Source organism: Triturus cristatus, chromosome 11, assembly GCF_964204655.1.
Source record: "Triturus cristatus chromosome 11, aTriCri1.1, whole genome shotgun sequence".
NCBI classification, from domain to species: Eukaryota; Metazoa; Chordata; class Amphibia; order Caudata; family Salamandridae; genus Triturus; species Triturus cristatus.
This window is the reverse complement of record NC_140594.1, coordinates 738,514,670-738,540,268: the sequence shown is the minus strand read 5'-3', so window position 1 is coordinate 738,540,268 and position 25,599 is coordinate 738,514,670. Positions and strand designations below refer to the sequence as shown.

General features: G+C 41.8%; 2 protein-coding genes across 9 annotated transcripts in view; one reads left to right on the top strand and one right to left on the bottom strand.

Annotated features, from left to right (window-relative positions):
* The window catches only part of DOCK10 (dedicator of cytokinesis 10), a 1,791,775-nt gene that overhangs the window by 82,647 nt on the left and 1,683,529 nt on the right, over positions 1 to 25,599 (bottom strand). For all 8 annotated transcript variants that reach the window (XM_085634396.1, XM_085634392.1, XM_085634394.1 and 5 more), the window contains one exon: positions 1,688 to 1,834. In XM_085634396.1, the coding sequence (XP_085490522.1) occupies positions 1,688 to 1,834 (147 nt within the window). The remainder of the gene's footprint in view (positions 1 to 1,687; positions 1,835 to 25,599) is intronic.
* LOC146785392 (zinc finger MYM-type protein 1-like) lies at positions 7,051 to 10,090 on the top strand. Its single transcript, XM_085634391.1, has 2 exons — positions 7,051 to 7,309; positions 7,711 to 10,090. The coding sequence occupies exon 2, from the start codon at positions 7,750 to 7,752 to the stop codon at positions 9,862 to 9,864; it is 2,115 nt and encodes a 704-aa protein (XP_085490517.1). The 5' UTR covers positions 7,051 to 7,309; positions 7,711 to 7,749; the 3' UTR covers positions 9,865 to 10,090.

Sequence of the window (25,599 nt, the reverse complement as noted above, 5' to 3'; positions counted from 1 at the left end):
ACAACCTGAGATACCTCCTTGTGAATGCCATTTTATTTATTAAATTTGTATCCTTTCAACTATACAACACTGCCACCAGCCCATACCCCTGCAGCAACCTTGACCACTCTGCTGTACGGGCCCGAAATGATCAGATATAACGTTTTTTGACCTGATAATTGCAGACCCAGACACAATTGGAATTATGACTTGAGTATTTTGCCGAAGTTATTGTTCCAGGTGAAATACCCCAAATCGTAATAGGGTTCAAAGTGTTTTTACTGACAATCTATAAAAATGCAAATACATTTTAATTTTAAGCCATTAAAACATGTGAGCCATATCACAGTGAAGAGCCCCAGCAGGACAAGTGGAGGTACAGAACATAGAGTAGGAAATATTGTCCTGCCATAAAAATATCGAGCACCAAAATATTAACAAGGTAAGTATATATAAGAAGCTAGAGGTTTACTATACTTAACTCCACATATACATGCCTTGGCAATACATATATCTTCAAGGTACATAGATGAGGAGCTAAGAATAGTAAATCTATACTACAGATCCACTTACCTCCTTGATATTTTGGTACTCAATATTTTGCCTATGATATTATGGTAGGATAATACTTCCTACTTGATATTATGACCTACAAACACAGGGTAAATATGTCTTTGGTTGTGGAATATCTGCGATAGACTTGTCTTTGAGTCTTTATTTCACAGAGTTCAAAGCAAATCTGACTTTTGATTCTGCCCATTGTTTACAATTGTACTTGTTTTTTTAAGATAAAAAGAGACAGTTCACATTGAGAAACAATGAAGTCATTGCATTCGGCTGAGCATTTATTCTGGAGAGCAATCACCTTAAAATTTCCGCAGGCTGATGGTTCTTGTTTTACAGGGAAAGTGAATTTCCTACTATTACATTAGTTAGTACAGCAGCTTTTGCAAACTTAGGGGAATATTTAGAAAGCGCCACAAGTAATTCTGCTGAGCTGCCCTGCGCCAATTCGAAAGGACAGAAATGCCCTGTATTTACAAGCTACAGTGCATTCCTGTCTGTCAGCCGGCGCGAAAATTGCAGATGTGCGCGAATGCAGGCACGCTTTCACCATGGTGCAAGGGTGTCTGTGCTGTTGGTATGATTGTTTTTGTGCAGGATGGGGCATCTTCTTGCACAAAAACAATCACAGAAGGCATTTTCCTCATTCTATGTGTGCTGCAGAATGCAGCCCACGTGGAAAGAGGAGAAATGTAAACATTTCTCCTCGTTACGTCTGCTGTGGGGAGGTGTAAGATTTTGGTGCTGCCCCAGAATCATGCAGGTTGTAAATTTAGGGCAGTGTTAAAATCCATGGGTGTTGCGTGGGAACACGCACAGCAACACCAATGGCATGCCTCCCTGCCGCAACAAAGCGATTTGCGCTGAATGGCCTTACACCTTATCTACTAGGCCATGAAAAGCCACGCAGGGTGGCTTTGCGTGGGCTTGTAGCTATGGGCCTGCACTGTGTGCCACTCAAGCGTAAAAAAACATGACGCTCCAGTGGCGCAAGGGGCTTGTAAATATGCCCCTTTGTTTTTGCACTGCAAGACTAAAAGACTGTTTCAGAGTCATTTTTAAGAAAATAAAAATTCTGCTACATTTTTTACTTTGCATTCACATAGTAAAAAGCTGCACTGAGCAAACATTATGTATTTCATACCTTGTTTGAATCTTGGATTATCTTTACGTTGTCTGCTCCAAACTTATCAGCATACAACTTCAGCAATCTCTGAGATATTTCAGACAGGGCTGTCAACTTGGGTTCTTTGTAGATGTATTCTTTCCCCTCCTCTTCCTCAAAGAAGCCCTGTAAAAGACACACAGCAAATGGGATCGTGGTAGAAATTGATACCGACAAAAGAATGGATGATTACCTATAGGTTATAGGTTGCTCTGTATGTGGAAACAAAGAGACCAATTTAAATGTTGGCAGTAACAATATTCTGGTCGCAATGACGACGAAGTGTGCCTACCACCAACATGATGGTTCACCTGCCGAATTTAAACCTGGGCAGACAATAGTTAGACCACGATGGAGACTACTTCATCTTTGCAGTGACCACACTTCTCCAACAGCCCAACAGATTAAGGGCCGTCGGAGAATTGGCTATATGTCTGTCTAATTAGGATGGGTGGACATACAATTGTTTTTCATTGCCTGTCATCGCCAGGTAAACCCTGATGGTGAGGGGCAGTAAAAAATGCCCCACTTGCTATGGAAGCTGACTCTCATGGCGAGGGGGGCTATTGTTTTTTTTTCAAACATAAAAACCCACTTTGGGTTTTTGTGGTGGAAAATAAAAACAAAAATGTTGGAAACTGTGCCGTATGGCTCCATCGTGTTTGACGGAACCCTAGGGCAAATTTCCAATGCATTCATAGGAACCGCTTTAATGGCGCTTCTTGTGAATGCTAGACATGCCCTTTATACCCTGACGGGCATTTCTAAATGTGGCCTTTGGGTTCTCCGCCAAGGAAACAGAGTATTTTACTCCTTTGTCCAGGTGGAAAATGGCCCAACAGTTAAGAATTAAATTGGGACCTAAGTCACTAAAAATATAAAGGTTGCCACAGGCAAGATGTTTTCATTTATTTACTCTGGATATTACTCTTAGGGTTTTCTGAAGTTTTGTTTTTTTACAAACTAACATAGTAGTGGAGTTTTTGGACTACCAATAGTTCCTGTAATTTGCTACTTCTCCTACCACTACACTCTTGAATCTCTCTCATCAGTGTCAGTTGCTGCAGCTGACTCGAGAGTATTTTGTTAGTAAGTAAATGTTTTTCTTAGCTCGTGGTGTGAGTACTCTGACATTATGTTTCATCCAGCGGCGGTGCGTCCATTGGGGCGCAGGGGCGGAGCCCCACTTACCATGCACGCAAATCAATCCCCAGAGTAGACCGGCAGCAATGGCAATGCAAATGATGCATTGCGTCGGACATGAAGGGGGTGGGGCCGGGGGGCGAGCACAGTTGAGACTAGTTGACAGACAGGCAGCGGCTCGCAATTTTATTGCGCATGCTCGAGTTTGTCTCACGACAAGCACGAGCATGCGCATTCGCCGCACTGTCTGCCACTGACTACTGTACTGAGAGGAGGGGGCCGAGAGGCCGAGGGTTGCCTCTGCAGCAGCCCCCCTCTAGGTATCCGGGCGAGCCCTATCCGTGCTCTTTCGCCAATCCAGGGCAGGCGCTGATAATGCAGCGTCTCTGGATTGGCTGAGAGCCTGCTACAGCAACGAGTAACTGCTAATTGGGTGCCGCGCACCTATGGCCAATCACTGTGGCTTATGTCTGAACACAGTGACAGTGATTGGCCATGAGGTGCGCACTCCAGCAGTCGGTCGCGTCATCACGCACGCGGTGGTGCGACACACTGTCTGCTCATAACCTCGTGGCGGCGGTGCGTTCAGAGGAGTCGACCCGTCGTGACTGAGTGACTCGTCGTCGTCGTGTGTGTCATGGTGAAAAACTCGTGATCATATCACTGCATAAAAGTACCTGGGCTGAAGTAAGTACTGTATGAGAAAACAATAAGGAAATATGTACTAGGCCTGTAGCTCTTACACTCGCCATGCTTCTGGGACAACACATAGGAGATGGCAGCCCTGTTTCGGCAGCTTGAGCTGTTTTATTATCATCTGTTGTAAAATATTGCCGCGATCTTCACCAAAGGAAGGATTGTGAAGACCGCCGTATAAACCGCAGTGATGAATATAAATGAGCGAGCAGCTCTGAGACTCACTAAAATATGCATTTTAATGGGGAGAGGGCGTAAATTGAATTTCCCATGTGCTACAAATCCCTAATGGCTCGTCTAGAGCAGGCGGTGACAGAAGTCAGGCTGAGCCTCTGTAATCTACGCCTCCGTCACGGGGGCCAAGGGGGGTGGGGGCTGTCAAGGCCATCCTTGGTGCATAAAACACGTCCGGATCTCTGAGAGAGGCTCCTATGTCCAGTGTGACTGTGGAGTCACATATTAGAGACGCCGGGCATTTGACTGCTTATTCTCATCTGCACCTGTCAGTTGTCGTTAGGAATGCAGGAAATTTGATGACAGGGCAGTCTGATCAATATGTTGGCCATCTCTTGCTATAATCGACACAGAGTGAAAACAACATGGAAAACAAAATGCCTCACTATGAATTGTGGCCATTCCTGGGTGCTAGTGTCTGAAAAAATGCATACTCTGAACCAGCAGTTATAGAATTAGCGCTTGGATACCCTCATGGGTGATTAGTGCGCTATATAAATAGACATAACATAACATAGACTAGAGAACACAGTCTAAAAAAGATGAGGAAAGAGAAGGATGGGAGTTGGCATATTAAGGATAACATCTCGATCTTTAACATCTTCACCATCATGATCGTTTCTAAGGTCGCGATAACCAACTCAAACAAGCACTGACAAAACCATTGTGTTTCTTTATTGCTAGACATGTTTGAATATATTTTCATGAATGCAGAGAGGTTGAGTTCTGAAGTGGGTCCACGGATGCGTGAGTGGAAGGATGACTGAGTGTATATGTGGAAAGACCAGATTTCGAAGACCAAAAACAAGCTACTGACATATGCATGTAGGAGTCCAAAAAGCCGTGACTACAGGCCCAGAAAACAGCTCCTCTTTCGCCACATCAATGAAAACTTCGATAGGATGTCACGAACGAGCAGCGGGGTGGCCATCGCTGTATGGAATGAACCGATAACTCCCTCAGAACTCGGCAATCTATTCATCCATTCAGAATACTGACCACTTCTAAAGTCAACATCTCTCAGACGACAATGGAGCAAAGCACTCTGGAGAAGAGCTGTGTTGGAACGTGGGCAGTCAGGGTCGGCTCAAATTATTATAATGAACGTCAATAATCACCGGTGTCCTGGAACTTAGCCTCCATATTGAGCCTACAATTAAGCACCAAGAGTACCCTTTTAACGCGGGCACCTAAGGGTAGCAAAGTTGAGAAGTCCAATCACACTGTCTGACTGCGAGCTCCCCGACCCCGCGCTGTTAACGTGCATCAAACTCCTCACTCACGCCATTCCTCCACGCCTAACTCATGCCTTGTTTTAAAAATGTATTAAAGACGATGGGGACGGTAGTCTGTCCTCCATGGCTATGGAGACAGCGACCCACATGATCGGGTGTTTGTGTAGTGTTTTTAAAAATAATGAAATGGCGACAGCGTCCTTGGTGTGAGCATGCCTGTGGATACAGGTGGAAGGCGTTACCTTGGGCTGCGCCATCTTCACACGCAGAGTGGCACACACTCTTTTCCACACAGATCAAACGTGCTCCTTGCCGTCTGTCTTCTGAATGATTTCATGGAGCTTCGTTCATTGCAACCCTACTCATGAAATTATGACACTGGACTCTGCTTTTCCACTGGCTTCTTCTTTTACCGCCCAATCTTTTCCGCCTCCCCAGGCCATTTCCACCAGCAATGGGCTTTTATTCCCAATCATGAATTGAAAAAAAGTTCGAAAGAGGCTTTGCCTCTCAAATTGGTAAAAGGCTGTTTAGTAAAAAAACGCATCAAGCACAGTTAGTTAAAAACGCATCAAGCACAGTTAGTTAAAATGGTGCTAAACGTACTTATGAATCTCATAACTGTCTGATATACTAATAGTGTGGCATAGAATTTTGCTTTATGATCTGGTTACCCATAGACATTGGCAAGCGTAACCATTCCCTCCAGCTGACCCCGAACAATGAGTGACCTCCCTGCTTTCACCATCCTAGAATGTGGAATCTTCTTGGAAATGTTGTAATTGTATGCGTGGTATTATGTGCGTTGCAGAGTCGCAACTAGAGCCAAATTTCGGGGGGGGGGCTGAATCTTTTAAGCAATAGGCAGAGTGGAGCTGCAGGGGCTCTTAGAAGGGGTGAAACAACAGCGAGGCCTCATTAACATGCAAATGGTTTTTTAAAGACCTGTGAAGTGCTCGGGTGCGGCTGTGTGTGCGCCGGGATGCTGTCTCAGCCCGGGCTGCCACACGCGACGGGGGGGGGGGGGCTGGCTGAAGCCCTGTGAGTCCAATGCAGCTCCTCGACTACAAAATAGAATCGTGACTCCCTTTGTTTTCGCTTTGCTCGGGGATTGATATTGTACGCACCGGGATGTATCAGAAAGTTAAGGGGATCCACATTCTCCCCAAGGAGGTGAATCTTCTGGAGAAAGGCCATTGACACCTCTCTAGCATGGACACACAATGTGCGTCTTTTCATGGGAAAACTTAAACCCACCCTGCACGTTCTAAGTCAAACATTTAAAGGTGTCCTAGTCCTAACTGTCTAAGTAAGCAGCAATTCATGCTCCAGCAAAGCTTAACTCCAAAAAAACAGGATAGAAAATAGAAATGCATATGTCCCACAATTATGTGATAAACCGATAGGGCGTATGTTGGGCGCTTGTGAGCTAGGAGCAAAAACAATGTGTGTGTACGAAGAATGGTTGTATGCGCACTTTCTCTGTCCATGTACACAACCGAGCGATGAGGTGGGTTTCAGCTGGGTGTGCAATTTATCACCCCAACTAGGATTTATAGTTTATAGCTGCACAACCAGAAATAAAATAAAGGAGCAAAACGCTGTTTTGAAGCAAAATCCGGTAGATTTACAGATTTTAGAGACAGTTCTCAAGGGGAGCTCTTGAAATAAATGCTTGAAGATCTGCACCAGTACCGGGCAGAATTACCCTTCGGTGCAGCATGCACGCCAAGCTTTTCACACTATGCCCATGCACACTGACTGAACTACTCGCACGCTCTGTCCGGGTGGGTCAAGCTCCTTGCAGATTCACGACGAGACGCAGTTTCACGCTATTTTTTCACGTTGGACTACTACCAGTGTTGCACTTCTTAATGTATTGATTAAAGGATAATTTGAATTTAAAATTGTGATCTATTGTATTCCATAAAGATACTGAAAGCTAAAGATCATATCATTATTACATTTAAATGTAAGCAGGTTCCAATGGATAATTTTAACGTAGCAGACTAAAAAAAAGTCTGGTTTCCCCGAACATCAAACAAAATAAATATTTTAAGAACACTGTAGTTATTTTATGTTAACTTGAAGAACTGACGCTGGTAAAATTCATTGGGATTACTTGTATTTTAAAAGCAATGCTTGTCTAGTTACAGCACGTTATTTTTATTTTCAGCACCTTCTAAAGCTTGACAACCCTTACCAAATTTTTGGTCATATTTCCGGCGAAGAACAAGACCTCCTTTGCTGCTCTTTCACCCCGGCTACGACCCAGCAAACACCAGAGTTAAAGGTAAGGAAACTGATGCTATTTTTTTTTTTAGATTGGAGTTAGAGCTATGTGTGTGGTCACTGTACATGGTGGTTGGGGTAGGCACACATTCTGAACATTGTACCCTCAGTAGATGGAATTTACTAACAGCCTTAGCCCTGTGATTTGGCCAATAACGGTTGTTAACAGCACTAACTATCCCTTGCCTTGTACAGGCCCTCAAGCAGTGTCTGTTTCAGTGCCTTCAGCAACCACTATGGCACACAGAGGCAGCAGGCAGTAAGGCTGTATTTTTAGCAGTCATGTTGTGCAAAGGGGAGCTGTTGGAGATTTATTGCGATACTGCACAAGATATATGTATTTATACTGCAATTTTATATTATTGCACCGCACCTTATATGTTGTACTTTGATTATTGGCAGGTTTCTTTAATATATATTGGTAAGGCCAGCATCGTCATCATGAATACAGTACAAGAGCTGATTACAAGGTCATTCCAGGCACGGCCACTTCAAGAGAAAATAGATTTAAAGCAATTGGGACCTCATCGGCCTGACCTAAAACTACAGCAAACTTCCCAGGACAGAGGAAAAATGTCCACACGTACATTCTCAAACGCCTGGTACACAAAAGCTGATTGGCTTACAGGGTGCCCTTTAAGAAATTCTCTGTTCTGCTTCCCCTGCTTGCTGTTTGGTGGTGAGTTTTCTTGGACAAATCAAGGAGTAACAGACTTGAAGCATTTGTCTGAAAAAATAAAGAAGCATTCACGCACAAGAAAGCATATGGAAAACCTGACTAGACTGGGAATGTTGGGGGAAGATGCTCCGATTGAGCAGCAGATAAGTGATGCATACCGCAAAGCAATACAGAAACACAATGAAACAGTTGATAGGAACAGACAGATTCTATCCAAAATAATTGATTGCATTCGTTTCTGTGGTGCTTTTGAACTGGCATTGCGAGGCCATGATGAATCGGAAGGTTCCCCAAATCCTGGAATATTCAAAGGCCTTGTGGATTTAATAGCAAGCATAGACAAGGATATGGAAGCACATTTAGCACGTGCTACAGTCTTTAAGGGCACCTCTAAAACAATACAAAATGAACTTCTTGACTGTATGCTCGAAATTATGAGAAGCCATATTGTGCAAGAATTGCAAAACACAGACTTTGTGGCTATTCAGGCTGATGACACCACTGATGTGGCCACTAAAACACAGTCCGTATTAGTGTTTCGATACATTGACAATGACAGACAAGTTGTGGAGAGGTTCTATGGTTTCACACATTTAAGAGACTCTAGTGCAGAAACCATTACTGCAGCTATACTGCGTCAACTGAGCTTAATTTTTCCAGAGCTGCCTCAAAAAAAAAAACTTATTGCGCAAAGCTATGATGGTGCGTCCGTAATGAGTGGAAGCCTTAGTGGAGTACAAAAGAGAATTCGAGATGTGTACCCTAATGCTCATTATGTGCACTGTTACGCTCACCAACTTAATCTTATTATGCAACAGGCAGTATCAAAGATCACCGAGACACGGATTTTCTTTCAGGATATAGGAGGCATGGCAGCATTCTTCTCGCGTTCCCCCAAAAGAACAGAAGCACTTCATGACATTGTAGACAAAAGCGTTCCAAGGGGATCCTCAACTCGTTGGAACTTTAACATCCGTACAGTCAACCTAATCTATGAACATAGAGAGGACCTTCTGAAATGTTTTGAAGCCATAGAAGCCAATGATGAGTTTGATTACAAAAGTCAGATTGAAGCCCATGGCTTTGGTAGAACACTACAAGACAGAGAGTTTCAGTTCTTACTGTATTTATTTCATGATATAATGCTAGCTGTCGACCTGTTATACAATCAGTTACAAGCACGAGAGATAGATACTGTCAAAGTGCAAGCATATACTACTATGTTTGTACAAAGCATAAGCAAAGTGAGAGATGGGGTTGACAATTTAGAGAGCAAACTGCCAGAGAAATATTTTTTCACAAACCACAGGAAAAACATCACCACTATGGTCCGAATTGCAAAGGAGATCTGTGACATTGTAATTGTGCAGGCACGAGAGCGTTTTTCTTTCACTAAACATTTGGTGAGTGCCACATTATTGCAAAGTCAACAGTTTGCCAAATATGATGAATCCTTCCCGGAGCGTGCTCTGAATGAGGCTGTGGGAGCTTATCCTATGCTCAATAAAGAAGAGCTGAGAACTGAGTTGACTGTACTGTACGGAATGCCTGTGTATCGGAAGGCCACAAGTGCCTTGTCTTTGCTGGCTTTAATCCATAAACTTAACATGGAAAAGTCACTTGGAGAGACAGTGGCTTTACTTAAAATTGTCATAACCACTCCTATGACAACAGTCGAGGCAGAACGATGTTTTTCAGCCTTAAAGAGGATTAAGACATTCCTGAGAAACACCATGCTTGAGGAAAGACTCAATGCTTTGGCAATGCTCTCTGTAGAGAGCAAGCTAGTTCAGAAAATCCCGGACTTTAACACTAAAGTTATTGAAAAGTTTGCTGCTCTTAGAGAGAGACGGGCTGATTTCATTTACAAAAAGTAAACAATGTTGAATGCTGCTACTTTGCAACCAGTTTAGTTTGTTAAATAAAAAACATCTGTGAGTGAGGTACTCAGAAATGCATTGTATCTCGAAGTCTGTTATGAAGCTCTGTGGTTATACACTGAATAAGCAGCTACCTATGTTATATGACATCTCTTTATTAATGTTATAACTGCACTTTCACAATTGCTTTATTAACCTTCCTGCTTTCTCAAATTTGCTTGAAAATGCACCATTTCTCTTCTCTTTTTTCAAAATTTTCTCGGGGGGAGAATCCCCCCGAACCCTCCTTATAGGGGTTCGGGCTCGCTCGCTACGCTCGCTCGCTACGGTGAAGTATACCAATCATTTTACGCCCCACCACTTTAAAATGTCACCAGCCGCCCCTGGTTTCATCAGTACCTTGAAAGCACTACATTGCTTGCTGAGAACTGTTCTAGTGTTATACCTGCCACTCATGAGCACTTTGTATACGAGTACATACGTTTCTTAGGTTTTCCTCCTGAGTAACTAAAAACAAATAACACATGCATAATACATTTTCGAAAAAGTCGAGATTTTCATGCTGGATCACCCTTCGTGACCAACGATTTGTTTGCATAGTTTTGGGAGTTTAGAGAGAATTTGGGAGTGAAAAAAATTATATGACTTTGCGCCCCTCCACTTACTATGCGCCATACCAATATGAAAGAACTCTGCTCCACTGGCTAGTATTTGGTTGCTCAGGACTGGCTTCCATTTTGAAAACCATGGGACTTTTTCACCAGGAGCTCAGGGCTGCCTTCTCTACCTGTCCCCACTGCAGGCAAATGTTGCTTACTCTACCTCAATAATTAAGCAGAAGGAATCATATCTTGTCTGCAAAGCAATTTTCAGTAGTATGATGGCACAGAGGTTGATGCTGGTGTTTGGCAGGAGGGCAGGTGTGTTTCTGTTTTGGGTGGGGTGGCCGGTTATTAGATGGTTGTGGCAGGAGCTCAGTCATTTATTGTTCAATGAGTGAGTAAGAGACTATACTTTGAGGGTGGTATACATCGGGAGGCCAATTTACTTTATATTTTTCGCTTTCTGTCCTTTTGTGTTGGGAGCAGAGGCAGATGATGTGGGCATTCATACACAGAACAAAAAATGATGGATGACTAAAATGTGAATAAAGGTTTTTTTTCACCTCCGGTAAAAACCTCCTCATTTTTCACCACAATTAGCCAGCAATGATTCTTTACAAAATGTGTGGTTCTCATTGAGAGCGAGTAGCAAGTGTACTAGAATTTAAACCTGGTTTCCGACAGCTATGACACAGCAATGGTGGGAAATACAAGTTGTTCCCACTGTTTATCCATCATAAAATAATTCCAACCTAACCTGATCGGGCTTTCAGAAAGCTTGTCTGTCTTGTTGCGGCACACTGCACACAGATGAAGAGCAGTGGGGACAGCTCTGGATGGAGAGGGGGTAGGAAGGCACAGACTGGCAATACATAAGGTATTATTTTTAATATATTTATAGATTACAGAGTGGTGGTAGCCTCTCGGTAGTTATTTTTAGGGTTGCCAGTGATAGGAATTCCTCTGATTTCTGACCCTTAATAACTTTGTGTCCATTTGATAATTCTCCACAAACCTTTCCAGAACAATAGGTTTTTGTACATTAGTAGAGGATGCAACGTTTCACGGTAATTGGTCAAGTGGGTGTAAAGAAAATAGGGGTGGTCCCAAAACGCCTTTTTACTACCATGAATTTTGCACAGACTTTTGTGTTGCATGTAGTGGCCAAATGGCTGGACTGGATTTGGATTAAATTTGCCAGGATTATAGATTATGGTGTTCAGATGATCCTTTTGGGTAGTAGAGGTAATTGGGTAATTATTTTTACACCTATAAGGCATTTAAACGTGGTGATATCTGTTGTCATGGTAGATTTGCAAAAGTTTGCAAAACTACCGCAGTATATGGCGATGACAAGTCATTTTGAAATTTGCTAATGACTGCCTTCACAAAAGTTAAAGGCAGACATGCTGTTTTAATCACATGTTGACTGTGTTCTGAGTTACAAGCTTAGATGTAGTTAAGTATTAGGGTTTGTATTTTGTCCATACATATTACAACTTCAGTAAAGTGCTAATAGGTAGGGAAAAATAGTTATGTGTCTAAACATTTTGAACATTTTTGGGAGAACCGCAATACTACAGAGGAAATCCTGCAATACCTAGAAAAAATTACAAAAAATTGAGGAAAATTGAAAAAACATGCTAATACACTGCATTTTACAAATTTAGTGTAGTACAGCGTATTTACATTTTAATACATATTTAATGCTGTAAGAAACAGTACAGACTACCACAGAAATACCTAAAAAATACAGTTCAAGTTACATTTAAAAAAAAAAAAAAAGTAAATGTGATAATGCATATGGTACCTGTTGGGTACTTGCATGGTACTTCATAAACCTATTTTAAAATATGTAAAAATATATATATAAATAAAATTACCTGTCTAGAGCCACTTTAAGAAAGTGATAATAGGTAGGGAACAATAATACAAACTTCTACTTACTCATATCTAAGGTCCTAACCCAGAACACAGCCAAACCGTAGGAAAAACAATATGGCTGCCTTTTGATGTTGAAAACATATGCTGCCTTGTCATAGCTATATATCACATTATACCATGGTCCAATAGATAAATAAGGCCTAGCTGTATTATAGCATTGTTACCCTTGTATCACACATGGTGTTGCATGGGCCACACAATACTTAGTCAGATTTACAAAGCAATGCAAGGTCACCATGCATGGCCCTGCATTGCTTGATAAATCTGGAGAAATGCAAGACAGCACAATTCATTGTTTTACGATACTCTGCACACCATAATCTACATTCCTGCCAAATTTCACCTAAATTCGTATGCCACTCTACTCTAAGCCATTCCACTTTACCCTACTCCATGTTACTTCACTACACTATACACTATTCCAATCCACAGTACTCTACTCTACCCTACTGCACTGAAAGGCTCTCAAACCTGTAGGTCACTCCAGCCTGCATCACTCCACAGTGCGCCACTCTACTATATGGGACTCCATTATACGATATACTACTCTATGCCATTCCACTGTCTGCCCCTTCACTCTACAACTATTGCACTGTATGCCATAACACTGTATGCCGCACTACTGTACACTACTCCACTATATTGCACTCCACTGTACGATACTCCACTGTACGCCACTCCAATGTATGCCAGTCCACTCTACGCCACTCCATTCTATGCTATTCCAATGGACTTCACTCACTCTATGCTACTCCACTGATTGCTATTCCACTCTACCCCATTCCACTCTACCCCACTTCGGGCTATGCCACTCCACTGTAAGTCACTCTACTTTATTCTATACCACTTTATACCACTGCACTACAACACTACATTCTACGCTTTTCCACTGTATACCACTCCTCACCATGCTATTTCGCTCTACGGCACTCCACTCTATGCCACTCCACTGAATGCCACTCTACTGTACATCACTCCACTATACGGTAGTCCACTCTATGACATTCCACTGTATGTCACTTCATTCTACAACTATTTAACTGCATGCTGCTCCACTGCTTGCCACTTCACTGTGCACTATTCCACTGTATGCCACTTCACTGTACACTACTCCCCTCTACACTACTCCAGTGTATGTCATTCCACTCTACCCCACTCCATTCTATGCTATTCCAATGTACACCACTCACTCTATGCCACTCCACTGTATGCTATTCACACTCTACCCTATTCCACTGTACGCCACCCCAGTCTACACCACTTCACTGTACGCCACTTCACTCTACACTACTCCACTACACGCCACTACACTCTATGCTATACAATTGTATGCTATTGCACTCTACACCACTTCACTATATGCTATTCCATGGTATGCCACCACACTGCATGCTACTCCACTTTGCGCCACTCCAGTGTATGCCACTCAAATGTATGCCGCTCCACTCTACGACATTCTCCTTAACTCTATAGAACTCCACTCTACAAAACTCTACTACACTCTATGCTGCTCTGCAACATTCTACTCCACTCTATCCCTGTGCTCTCCCCTGTCCAACTCTGTAATCCAGTCTATGCTGGAACACTCCATTGTACAACACTCTTCAAGACGTTTCAACACTCTATGACCCAGCACTCCACTATACAGTATGAGACACTACTCCAATTCATGAGAATTTCCTTAACTCTAACCTACACCACTCCACTCTACTCCATTCCATGCCACTCTACTGTTTGACATGCCAATACACACTATTATACTTTACTACACACTATGTTGTGATGCTCTACTCAAATGTACTCCACTCTACTCCAGAACACGAAACATTACCTTACTCTACACCACTGTACAACAATCCAAACTATTACACGCCACTCTACCATGCACTGTGTTCTCATAAATTCTGTGATTTGCAATGTCATAAGTGTTATTATAAAGGCCATTAGTTAAAGTTGTATAAGCAATATAATATAAAAGGGTATGCACAGTGCACGGAGAAGGCACAAGTTATAGTTAATGTAGTGGACCTTTTAAATTGAATACAGTGTCTATGAAGGTGCGTGAGTTATAATAATTTGAAGGTGTTGCACAAATTATAAAATAAAGGTATAAGTATACATTTACAAGGTATAAACTTTGTGCATTTTAAATTTGTTGTGTATTTAAAGAATAAAATTATAGAAATTTGAAAGTGGTGCATGAATTATGAATTTAAGTTGTAACTATATATTATAAGCTATATCACAGTAACTTTTGAATGTCTAATGTTTATGTAGTTTAAGTTGGGTATGTATAGAAAGAATAAATAAAGTTTTCTTAACTATAACTTATCCTTAACCTTTGTTTTTTTCATTAATTTTATATATATTTTGGTGGGTTTTGATTAATGAGGGGGTGGTGTGGATGAATGGCAGGACAATGCTTTTTGAAAAAATTTAGGAGAGGAGGGGATGTTAAATGCAGAGGGTTGTGGCAGAGGGTAGCACAACACCTTGTGTGGTGCAGTTCGGGGTTTCAGACAGGCACAAACATGTTGTCAATGGCTCTCCCGTGACTCATCTGTCCCTTCATAGCAGGGTGAGATGATTTGGGTGGGCTATACACAACATAAAATAGTAAATGGATGACAGTGAATAATGGGTATGATTCTAAGTGACATCAGAGATTAGTCAAGGTTTGCCCTGGTTGTCGATTTGATGTCACTTAGAAATCCTCGGTGAAAAACATTTCCGTTATTTACTGCTCATGTCAGTACAGACAGACAAAGAGTCTTTCTTCCAGAGGAAAGAACAAATTAGACTATGCGCTCTGTTGGGGGAGCTTTCAGAAAATAGGTGGCTCCAGTAAGGATCTCATTGAAGGCACAGAGGCAAATTACTTTATGCATTTTCATAGCACCATGGGTGAGTCTGCATTTGTACCCATTACTGAACCACCTTCATGCACACTGGAAACCTGTTTTAAGACTTAAAGGTCTTAAAGTCAGTGACACATGAGATACGAGATGTCCTTATTTGTTGGATGAGCACTCTACCCTTATCTCTCCAGCCAAAACTTCCAAAATTAATAACAACAGATGACAGCTCCATTTGCTGGGGAGCCATACTTGAAGATGTGCTGACTTAGGCTCTTTGGAACACAGTCAAAGGTCTTATAACTGGATGAAACTAATGACAGTATTCACAGCTATGACTGTTTTCCTTCCACAGACTCTAAATCATCATGTTCTTTTCAGGTTGGACTACATGGTGATTGCGTCTGTCATACATTACTGTGACTTTTTTGAGATGCCTGGTGGCCATCTCTAAAGGTGTTGCCAGTGCAGGTGGAAGATGGAGCAGAAACACATCTACTATCATTGAAAGTGTCTTATGTGAAGGGAAAGGAGAGCATCTAGACACACTCCTCAAGCAGGGTTTCCATCTCCCTAGTCACTCCACAGATGTTCTAGGAGGCATGCCAGAGCTTTGGAAGTTTGTTTCTGGATCTATGTGCTTATCCAGAAAAGAATCAAGTCCCAATACTTGCTCAAACATTCAGGTGGTGGAGGCATGAGGGTGCATGCCCTGGCAGTAGAATGGCCCCAGCAGCTCCTTTATGCCTTCCCTCCAGTGATCCCCAAGATCCCAGCTCGTCTAAAGGGTGGTGATAATGGTGGAGACCTTGGGCCAAGGAGGTCATAGATTCCGCTTCCCCACAGAATTTCAATCTCACATCTAAACTTCTGTTTGGGGGTCTGTGAGTGTCATGTAACTGTTTTCTGGCTTCAGACCCCCTATACAGTTCACTGAACCATTAACAGCCAAAATGGCACCCTGGGTCTACAAACCTGTTTGGGCACACTGTGCCGATTCTGGGCACATTCTAGGTGTCTATTTCGCAGACACCAGTATAATTGGGTATCTCTGAAGGGTCCTGCTCAATGGCAGGAGGTGCAGACAACCCCAGCAGTACACTGCAGTAGGCGTATAGAGTGGAGTTGTGTGTATGCTGTGGTTTGGGAGTAGAACAGGGTTCCATGACCAATCCTTGTAACGCCAGGCCAAAACTCATGTGAAGCAGGTTCTGCCAGGCCCCCTCAGCCATACCCCACTGCACACATCAGCCAGGAATACTTCAGCAAATCCCCACTGTGCAGATCGAAAGGCAGTGCTGAATGGATACCTGGCAGGAGAAGTGCCTCTTAAAAAATATACACATTTATTGAAAGAAACAGAGCAACAGGTCACCTATGGTTAAGTGATTACAAACCCATAAAACCCCTGAAATTCACTAGTTGTGGTTTGCTGTGTTCACAACAAGTGCTGTAACTCACACTCCCTTCTATGTTCAATACACCAATTTGCTGATGGCAGAGGAAAAATAGGAAATCAGCTTAGAGCAAACAAGGGTGGTGGTTTTAGTTCTAGTGTGCATTTTGCATTGCATATTATAACTGACAAACTTCAGAACTTGCACGAAACTTTTAATTGTGTGTTTCTTCAGTGTATTTCAGTGCTTTGTTTCTGAAATGCAGCTTTACTTGCCACCTACCCATTTCGAGCACCGCAATGCCTTTGTCTGAACACAGGGGGGTTGGCCTTCCGCCAGGCCCTGCACCCAACCCATTTGTGGGCAAAACCCTTGGCATGCACGGATTGGACCCTGTGCAGAGGAGCATGGCTGCTGAGTCTAACTTTTGGCCATGTCTTCGTCATAGGTTCGTGGGCAGACAACCACCGCTAGGCAATGCATTTGGCCATGCACAGCTGAGGATTGTCCTGGCACAGGGCTTTTGGACCCTCATCTTTAGTTTTGCCCCATCCACTGTCTTTTTTGTCATCAATGTTGATATTAGTGCACTGGGCTAAATTTGCTGACCGCCAAATTTCAAAATTTCATGTGTATTCATCAAATAGTATCAAAGGTATTAGTGAAGGAAACTTTTATTGCCTCTTGTTTATCATGGTCCCCCTTTGATTAATCTGATCAGAAATTGACATACCTACAGAAAAGTTAACCTTTTTAATGCCTGCCAAATTTCGTCCAGTTTTATCAAGTATTGCCAAATTTATTAGCAAATTAGCACTTTGCTCCCCTTTACATGTGCTTCCCCCAACAGACCCATGTGAAACTGAGAGCACCAAGAATAAGCTACACATGGTAAGGTTCTGCCAAATTTAAGTCGGATCCATCAAACTATAGCAAAGTTATTAATTAGCACATTAGAAATGTTTTAGGCCACCATTTAATTGGCCCCTCCATTTTAGATCTGCACAACACCTGCAATTCCTGCACTGGTTTTAACATACTAACTTTCTGCCACATTACATGATGATTCATTAAACAGTACATAGGTTATTAGCAAATGAACAGCTGCTTCCCCGCTCCTTCAGATTTGACGAATTGTTTGGAACAAAACTTGACATATCAAATAAAAGCTAATTCTTCTAAACTTCTGCAACATTTTGTGCAGCTTCATCGTGTAATGCCAAAGATATTGGAAATTTTTTAATTTTCAATTGCTTCCCTTTGATGGATTTACTCAGATTTGAAAAATACAGAAGGAATCTTAACATGTTAAGTTTCATGACTATTCTACAAATGGGGCTAAATATATAAGCAAATCTTAAATGCCTTTTCAACTAAGATATACAAAAGTGCTAACTCTTTCAAGCTGAAGTAGCACCTTTTTATAAATACTACTATCTCAAAACTTAAAGAAAAGATGTACATAAAATGAACAAACCAAACCAAAAATGGCATGCTTTGCGCATAAAATACTATATTCAAGCCAAGTTTGGTATAAATGAATTGTACCGTTTTTTACTGCAGCTGTGGCAAAATTTCCTGAAGGAGTTAAAATTGGGACCCTCCCATTAACCTCCTGTGAACTTTTTTACTTGACACTCCACACATTTTGGCATTCTGGGCCTTAGCTGTCTATGTTAAACCAATACCAAATTTGGTGCAGATATATCCATTGGTCTCAAAGTAATATTCAATTCAAAAATGTGTTTTTTGTAATGGAAATTGCTGCTGAATCATAACTATAAAGTGGTGGAACTATCAATAACTCATGCATTTGCTTGCCAGGATTAATGATCATAGTTCACTTCATCTGGATGTGACTTGAAATGAGAAGTGAAAACAACTGAGCACAACCTATACTACAACCAGTTTGCTTCTAAGGGCCACTCCAAATTTTAGTGAGAAAAGGCTACATTTCGCTGGTTTAACAATACACTGTGGAGTCTGTCTGTTGTCTGACACCTCCCATCATAAGGCATGGGTCATCATAACTGGGCGTTCTCTGTGCAGCGCAAATGCATTAGGCATAAAGTGGTTATCCATAGCACACCCTAGAAAATATGAAGAAGCGCAAAGGCTAAAAGACAAATTATTTAGGAAACTGTTGGACACCTTTTTGGAAATCTGGCAGGGCTGGTGCAGAGCCCGCTATATGCTGTGCTAGCATTTAACTCTGTCCATGCCAGTGATTTGTATTTGAAGTATGGTATCTGATGTACATAAGAGATATGATGATTGTAGGACTGGCACAGTCAAACTCAGAATGCGCGTGGTGCTTTTGACAAGTGAAAAATAATATTTTTTTTCTAGGGGAGTTGCATTTTTTGCAATGCATGCCTTATGGGATACATTGGGACACAATTGAAATAAAAATAATATTGAAAGTTTCTCTCCTTTCTCAACGTTAACGGAAGACTTGAAAAATCAACCTAATCCTTTGTGCGTTTATGGTATACCGGATGATTCAGAAGGGCCTGTTATTATCAACTTTTTAAAGTTTCATATTCTGAAAATATTAGGCCACCAACCTTCCGTTGACCTCAACATCCAACCTGCCTGTGAGAAGTTGGCCTGGCATATGCTGTCTCCTTGTTATAGGGACACCTTGCACCAGTCCAATTCGACTCTTATTGATGATAGGTTTAAGACAACCTTTAAAGAAAGCTATCCTAGTGGTAGCTGTGGAGAGCAGCCTTCAGGCTAAGTCTTGAAGGAGAGTTAAGCTTATTGTTTTACCATAATAACCTCTTGAATAACCAAATTAAAGAGTAGCCCACACAGGTATATATATAAAATATATGTATTTATTCTAGACAGAATCCCACAGTCTCTTTATGAAGCTGTGGCAAAGTTACAATATCAAACAAGCATTGATAGACAAAATAAATAGCACTATTAACAATGGGCCCCAGGGGGGGACCAAACCATATACTAAAAAAGTGGTATAAGAACCACGACAATTCTACAGGCAATGCCTAGGGCATTCAGGATCGCTGGCCCCTTACGAATCCACCCCAGGTTATGAGGAAGGGGACCCATGGGAGGCGCGTGCAGTGCAAGTAGCTGCTATCGGGATCTCTATTACAGCCTATGGAGAATGTCGCGGTTGGAAATAAACAGTTTAAAAATACTTCTAGCAGGAGTACAAAGTTAAAACTTCAGACTTAAGCTTTTGAAGAGCCCAATACCACGAGAGTACCGAGGTACCACTGTTACCTGCCCCAGGGAAGCCGGGTGCATAGGTCGTTTCTGCTGTCGGGTCACGGGCTGATTTTCAATGGGAAAATAGTCAAAAGTTCTGCTAGCCAAAAGCGTCGATGATGCCGTGAAGATCAAAGATGTGAAGATTGTAGAGAAGAACCTGAAAGCAGAGGGGACAGAGTCTGGGTCACGGCAAAGTGACCAGGAGGCTCAAAGCAAAGAGCCCTTCGATGTCGGGTGCTTCAGGTGGAAAGTGGTGTAGCTTGGATCTGCAGCCACGGGCTCCGGGAGGCTTCAAGCAAGGCCAGCCTCAGGAGGGCGACTGTCCCACGTCGGATGAGGGTCACTGCGGTGTTAGTGTCCGGATTGGATCCACTAAGATGTGGCAACCGCAACCCACAAAGAATAAACAAATCTGCTACAGTGCAGACCCACGAGGTCTGGAAGAGGTCTCCTTCGAGGAGACTGTAGAGCAGGCCTGGAGCAACCAGGGGAACTCTTGATTGTAAAGTTAGACCTCCGCTAGGGCCCACAAGTTGAGAGACAAGGGACTGCGGGAGGCGGCAATTTGGAGTGCATAAAAGGGCACCCACGGGCCACCGGAGGGGGCTAGGGCGTTGATCTTTGGCACAATTGCTGTAGAGTGGTTGGCTCGTAAACAGGCCAAAGCACAACTTCCCCACTGGTCAGGGTCGTGTGCTACGCAAGAGATGGCTGGTGTCCTGGGGTATTGGGGATCTCGGCACCCACGCGTCCACGGTGCCCAAACTCATTGAGCACACTCACTGGCCTCCGCGATGTGCTGGAAACCCACCTCAAGGTTTCTGGAAGTCGTCGAAGTTCGTGAGAGCAGCGAAGTTCCAACCGGGTCACTTGCAGTGTTTCAGGTGCCTGCCAAGCAGGGGGATAACTCCTTTATCCCAAGGGAGATTTCTTCCATCAGCTGGGCAGCAGCAAGTCGAAGGTCAAGACTGTAAAGTTCAAGATTAATCTGAGGCTCTGGGGCCACGTTATTCACCTTTATCCCCAAGATTAGGGGAGTGTCCAGAGTAGCGTCCACCAATGGTAGGGGAGGCGGGAAAGGGTGGTTACACCCTCTCCCCTTTGTGTGTTTCCCGCCTGGGTGAGGGGCAGGATGCCCCTGAACCGGTTCCAAGCGGTGTATGCAGAATGAGGCTTCTGCAGCTGCCTACGTGCAACTTTGAAAGGACTTTTGGTGCACCCACCCTGTTCCAATCCACATTATCCTGTCTGGGGAGATGCTAGCACCTCCCTGCCACGGGAGCCCTATTGTCCAGCTGGCGAGGCTGGGGTTTTCCCCAGCAACAGCCAGCCAGGGTCGTGTAGGTGGCGGGTAGTAGCCATTTTGTACTGCTTGTGCACTTTTAAATTGGTGTCTAAATTCTGCCGCTTTTCCCATATCGCCCCTCTAGCAGGGGGGAATCGTACCCTCATGCCCATGGCTGGACTGGGGGTATGATTCCTACATGTTTGACACCAAACACGATATGGTTCTGTGTAGCCATTCTCAAGTTATCGCGTTAGACTTATAATGCGGTTAAGAGTATATGGTATGGCTACACTACAAACAACCCAGCAATGATTTTACGAAAGTTGCAGAGATGCCCTACTCATGTAGGGGTCCCCCCTCACACATACCTCAGCACCCTGCCTTGTAGGATTACCAAGGTCGGCTATAGGGGTGACCTATGAGAGTATATGTGTTGTAATGGGGTGGGATATAGGGTACCTATATCCCTGTAAGGGGTGCTAGTACCACCTTATCCAGACTACAGTAGTGGTCTGGTGGTGTCAGTTTGTATGGCTGTCCCAGGGTGGCACAGTAAGTGCTGCAGCCCTGGTAGGCCTGCTGAGGGACCCATGCCCTGGGTGCCTAAGGTACCATCTACAAGGGACTGTCAGGGCATCCTCAGCATCCAATTGGGTTGTACCTAAGGTACTCACATAGTTTAACAGAGGAAGCAGATAGGCTGGGGTCCTGGATAGCAGGGTCACAGCCTGGCTAGCGTCATAAAACAGCAAAAACATCAGCAAAAAGTTGGGGGCAACTATGCAGTCGATGCCACTCTCCTACACTGCCCATCAGATTTGTCCTCTCTGTACCTCAAACTCTGACAGACTGAGAGGGAATATTGCTCTCCTTCTTCAATTTTCAGATTTAATGACTGTTCTTGCAGCAGCTAATCAACGTGAGCAAATGTTTCGGTCTCGTCAAAAGATTTTCTTTATTCAGGATGTTTCCAGGGCCCCTGCTACTAGACAGAAGACCTTTTTGGGTCTCAAACCTAAGCTTAGATCTATGAACCCTTGATATGGACGCATTCATCCTTGTTAAATCAAGGTTACCTACAAAGAAAAATTAACAACTTTCAAGGACCCTGAAGAGCTTAAGAAATTCATACATACAATGGAGAAGACATGTAACTTAGTAAATCTTAAAATATTTTTTGCATACTGCATAACCTTAAATTTTCTTTTTGCTTACGGGTACCCTGTTTCCCTTTGCTACATGGAACAAGACAATGAGTTCCCCAGTATCTCTTTGTTCCAGTGTTAACGTTTTATCCGCAAATTATCATCCCCTTTGGTGTTTGGTAAGTTCCCTTTCATATTATGTTGGCATGGTCTTCATATCTTTTTCATATTTGAAATATTTATTGTTCTCTTTTGGATGTCTTATCAACATTTCTATTCCTTGGTGCTTCTCTTATAGAACGCCTTCTGTATCCTCGCTCTCCCCTTTCTATCAATATTATCCTTTGGGTGCTTATTTCATGTCTAAAGTCTTGTGGCTTTTCATCATCTTTTCTCTTTATTTACTATTGGGGATTCTTTATACTACCCTTTTTCTTCTTTTCTCTTTCTATACTCATCTTTTTTTCATTCTCTTCAATTCCTTCCATATATTTCTTATTTTCTCTTTCTATACTCATCTTTTCTTCATTCTCTTCAATTCCTTTCATTTATTTTTTCATGCAGATTTTTTCTTTGTACAGCCTTGTCAATTATCGCTTTCACCAGATCCTACTTTACACTTTCTTCTTGGTTATGTATTGTGCATACTGCAGGTTTATTAATATTTGTTGTTTGACTGTTTATGTTTATTTTTCCAATGTGTAATTTACACATTGTTTCATGAAATGTTAAAGGTCTTCCCAATCAAGTTAAGAAGCAAAAGATGCTATCCCACCTATCTAAATTATATTGCCCTATTGCTTCATCACAAGAAATGCATCTTAAAGAACAAGATATTGCTTCCCTACGTAGACAATGTGTGGGGAATGTTTTTAGTTCTCCTGCTGTAAGCAACAAAAATGGCATTATAATACTGCTCAACAAATCTCTATGTATTCAATTGTTGAATGAAGTTCAAGATGATGTTGGTAGATGGTCTTTATTAGATATTAAGATTAATGATACCCAGCTTTCTCTTTGTAATGTTTACGGTCCAAATGGAGATGATCTGATATTTTGGAATCTATTATCCTTCTGTGCCTCAGAACATCTTACAGTAGGTCGGGACTGCAATCAATTAATGGATCCCTTTTTAGATCGTCATTCTCAGACAAAGTTTATTCCCAATAAAATGCATAAAACCTTTAAAAATGCTATCTACTCCTGAGGGTTAGTTGATGTCTGGAGAAACTTACATCCTGATGAATTAGAATTTACTTTTTTTCACCTGTTCACATTTCACACTCTAGAATAGACTATATATTTCTTACACAGATTGTTCTCCAATGTATAGACACACTGAGATAGGCTGTATCTTTACTTCAGATCATGCTCCTGGTAAACTAGATTTAGATACCTCTACTAATGCACCTCACTTTCATAGGTAAATGTACCAAACAATTTACAACTTTCTTTCATAAATTGTTTACAGTTCATCTCTTCGCTGAAATGAAGATTAATTTTGTTTGGGATGCCTTCAAAGTTAAATTACTTTAAAATGAAGAAGCAAAAATCTAAGAGAATTGCTTTAACAGGTAATAAAAGGGTCAGACACATTAGTGATTCCAAACTGTTTTACAAAATACTATAACAAATTATATACTCTGGAGTCTTCTCCCAGTACCTAGAAATTAGATGCTTTTTTTCAATCAAACCCTAAATCTCCTGACCCCATAGTAGATATTTTCTTTCTTGATACTTTATCACTCAACTTTCAAAGGAGAAAAAGCTTGTTGGCCTGATGGCTTTTCTGTTCAATTCTAATTTCATTTTAAACATCTTTTAATTCCAAAACTTTTACTCCTAATTAACCATTTTTTAATTGCAGGGCAGATGCAAGGTACCTTTTTTCATGCCATGCTTTGTTTACTCTCTAAAAAGGGTAAGGATTTATTTAAATGCAGTAATTATAGACTCTCTTATCAAGACTGACTGTAAAAGCCTAACTAAATTATTGGCCATATGCATTAATCAAGTAATTCCAGATTTAGTGGCCTTACATCAATCAGGGTTTCTGAAGAGGCGTTAAATCTCAGCTAATTCTAGAACTTTCCTCAATATCATATATCTGGCTTCCAAGTTGAATTTTCCATTAGCGGCCATAACTCTTGATGCTGAAAAAGCTTTTGATAGGATTGAGAATTCAGATTTGCAGCATTAACATGGCATGCTTTGAGTCCTCATTTTCTACAATATATTAATCTATTATACTTCTAACCTTCTACCTCCATTTGGGTTAGTGGCAATCAGTCTAGTTATTTTCCTCTTCTTAGAGGGACCAGTTAAGGATGTCCATTATCCCCTCCATTATTTATTTTATCCTCAGAACCCTTTTTGGAGAAAATTCATTGTTCCCCAACTTTTCCAGGTTTTCAATTCAAGCATTTGGAGATAAAATGTATGGCTTCCGTTGATGATATTTTGTTACATGCCACTACTCTTACTGATTTTTTTCTCATTCTTGAATGAATACTGTGGAGTTTCAGGATATAAACTTAATATAGGAAAATCAGAGGTTTTGCCCTTGAATAAATATTGTCTTTCTGACATGTTCAAAGATACTGGCTTCATATGGAACTCTAAGCGTATTAATTGTGTAGGTATTTTATAACCATACTTGCTCATTCTATTTCCATTGCTGCACCTCTACTCACTAATTCTAATTCCCCCTCACAAACTCTTGCACAAACTCCTATTTGGTACAACAAGCATATGAAATGGAAACATTTAGTTCTTTCTTAGAAAGAAGTGCTGATTAAAGGAATCATAACCATAGGTCCTATACTTTCCAATGGTTCCCTTCTAGAATTTCATGAAATTTAACAAAAATAAGGGATATTTTCACATTATATCACTCAATATCATTACCTTAAGACCTCTCCTCTTCAATTTCTCTCTCAACCTTCTACTCCTTTATCCCATACACACCTTTCCGCTTTTCCCCCCTGATGTTTCCTCACAAACAAAAGCATCTTGCATATAGAAGGCATTTCATTTTTCTTCTATTCCAAGAGCAAAATCTATTATAGAACTACAGCGGGAAATAGATTTTTACCAATAATTTTCTTTTCAAGCCTGGAAATCAGTGTGGGCCAAGATATACAATACTTGTTGCTCAGCAAGCACAATCCAAACATTATATTATTTTTACAATAGATTGCACCTAACTCCCAGGTGTCTTCATAAATTCAAACTTTCCAAGGATACCGAGTGTTGGTC

Excerpts from the sequence above, each read along its gene's own strand:
- LOC146785392 (XM_085634391.1), top strand. The coding sequence starts at position 7,750 with ATGAATACAGTACAAGAGCTGATTACAAGGTCATTCCAGGCACGGCCA.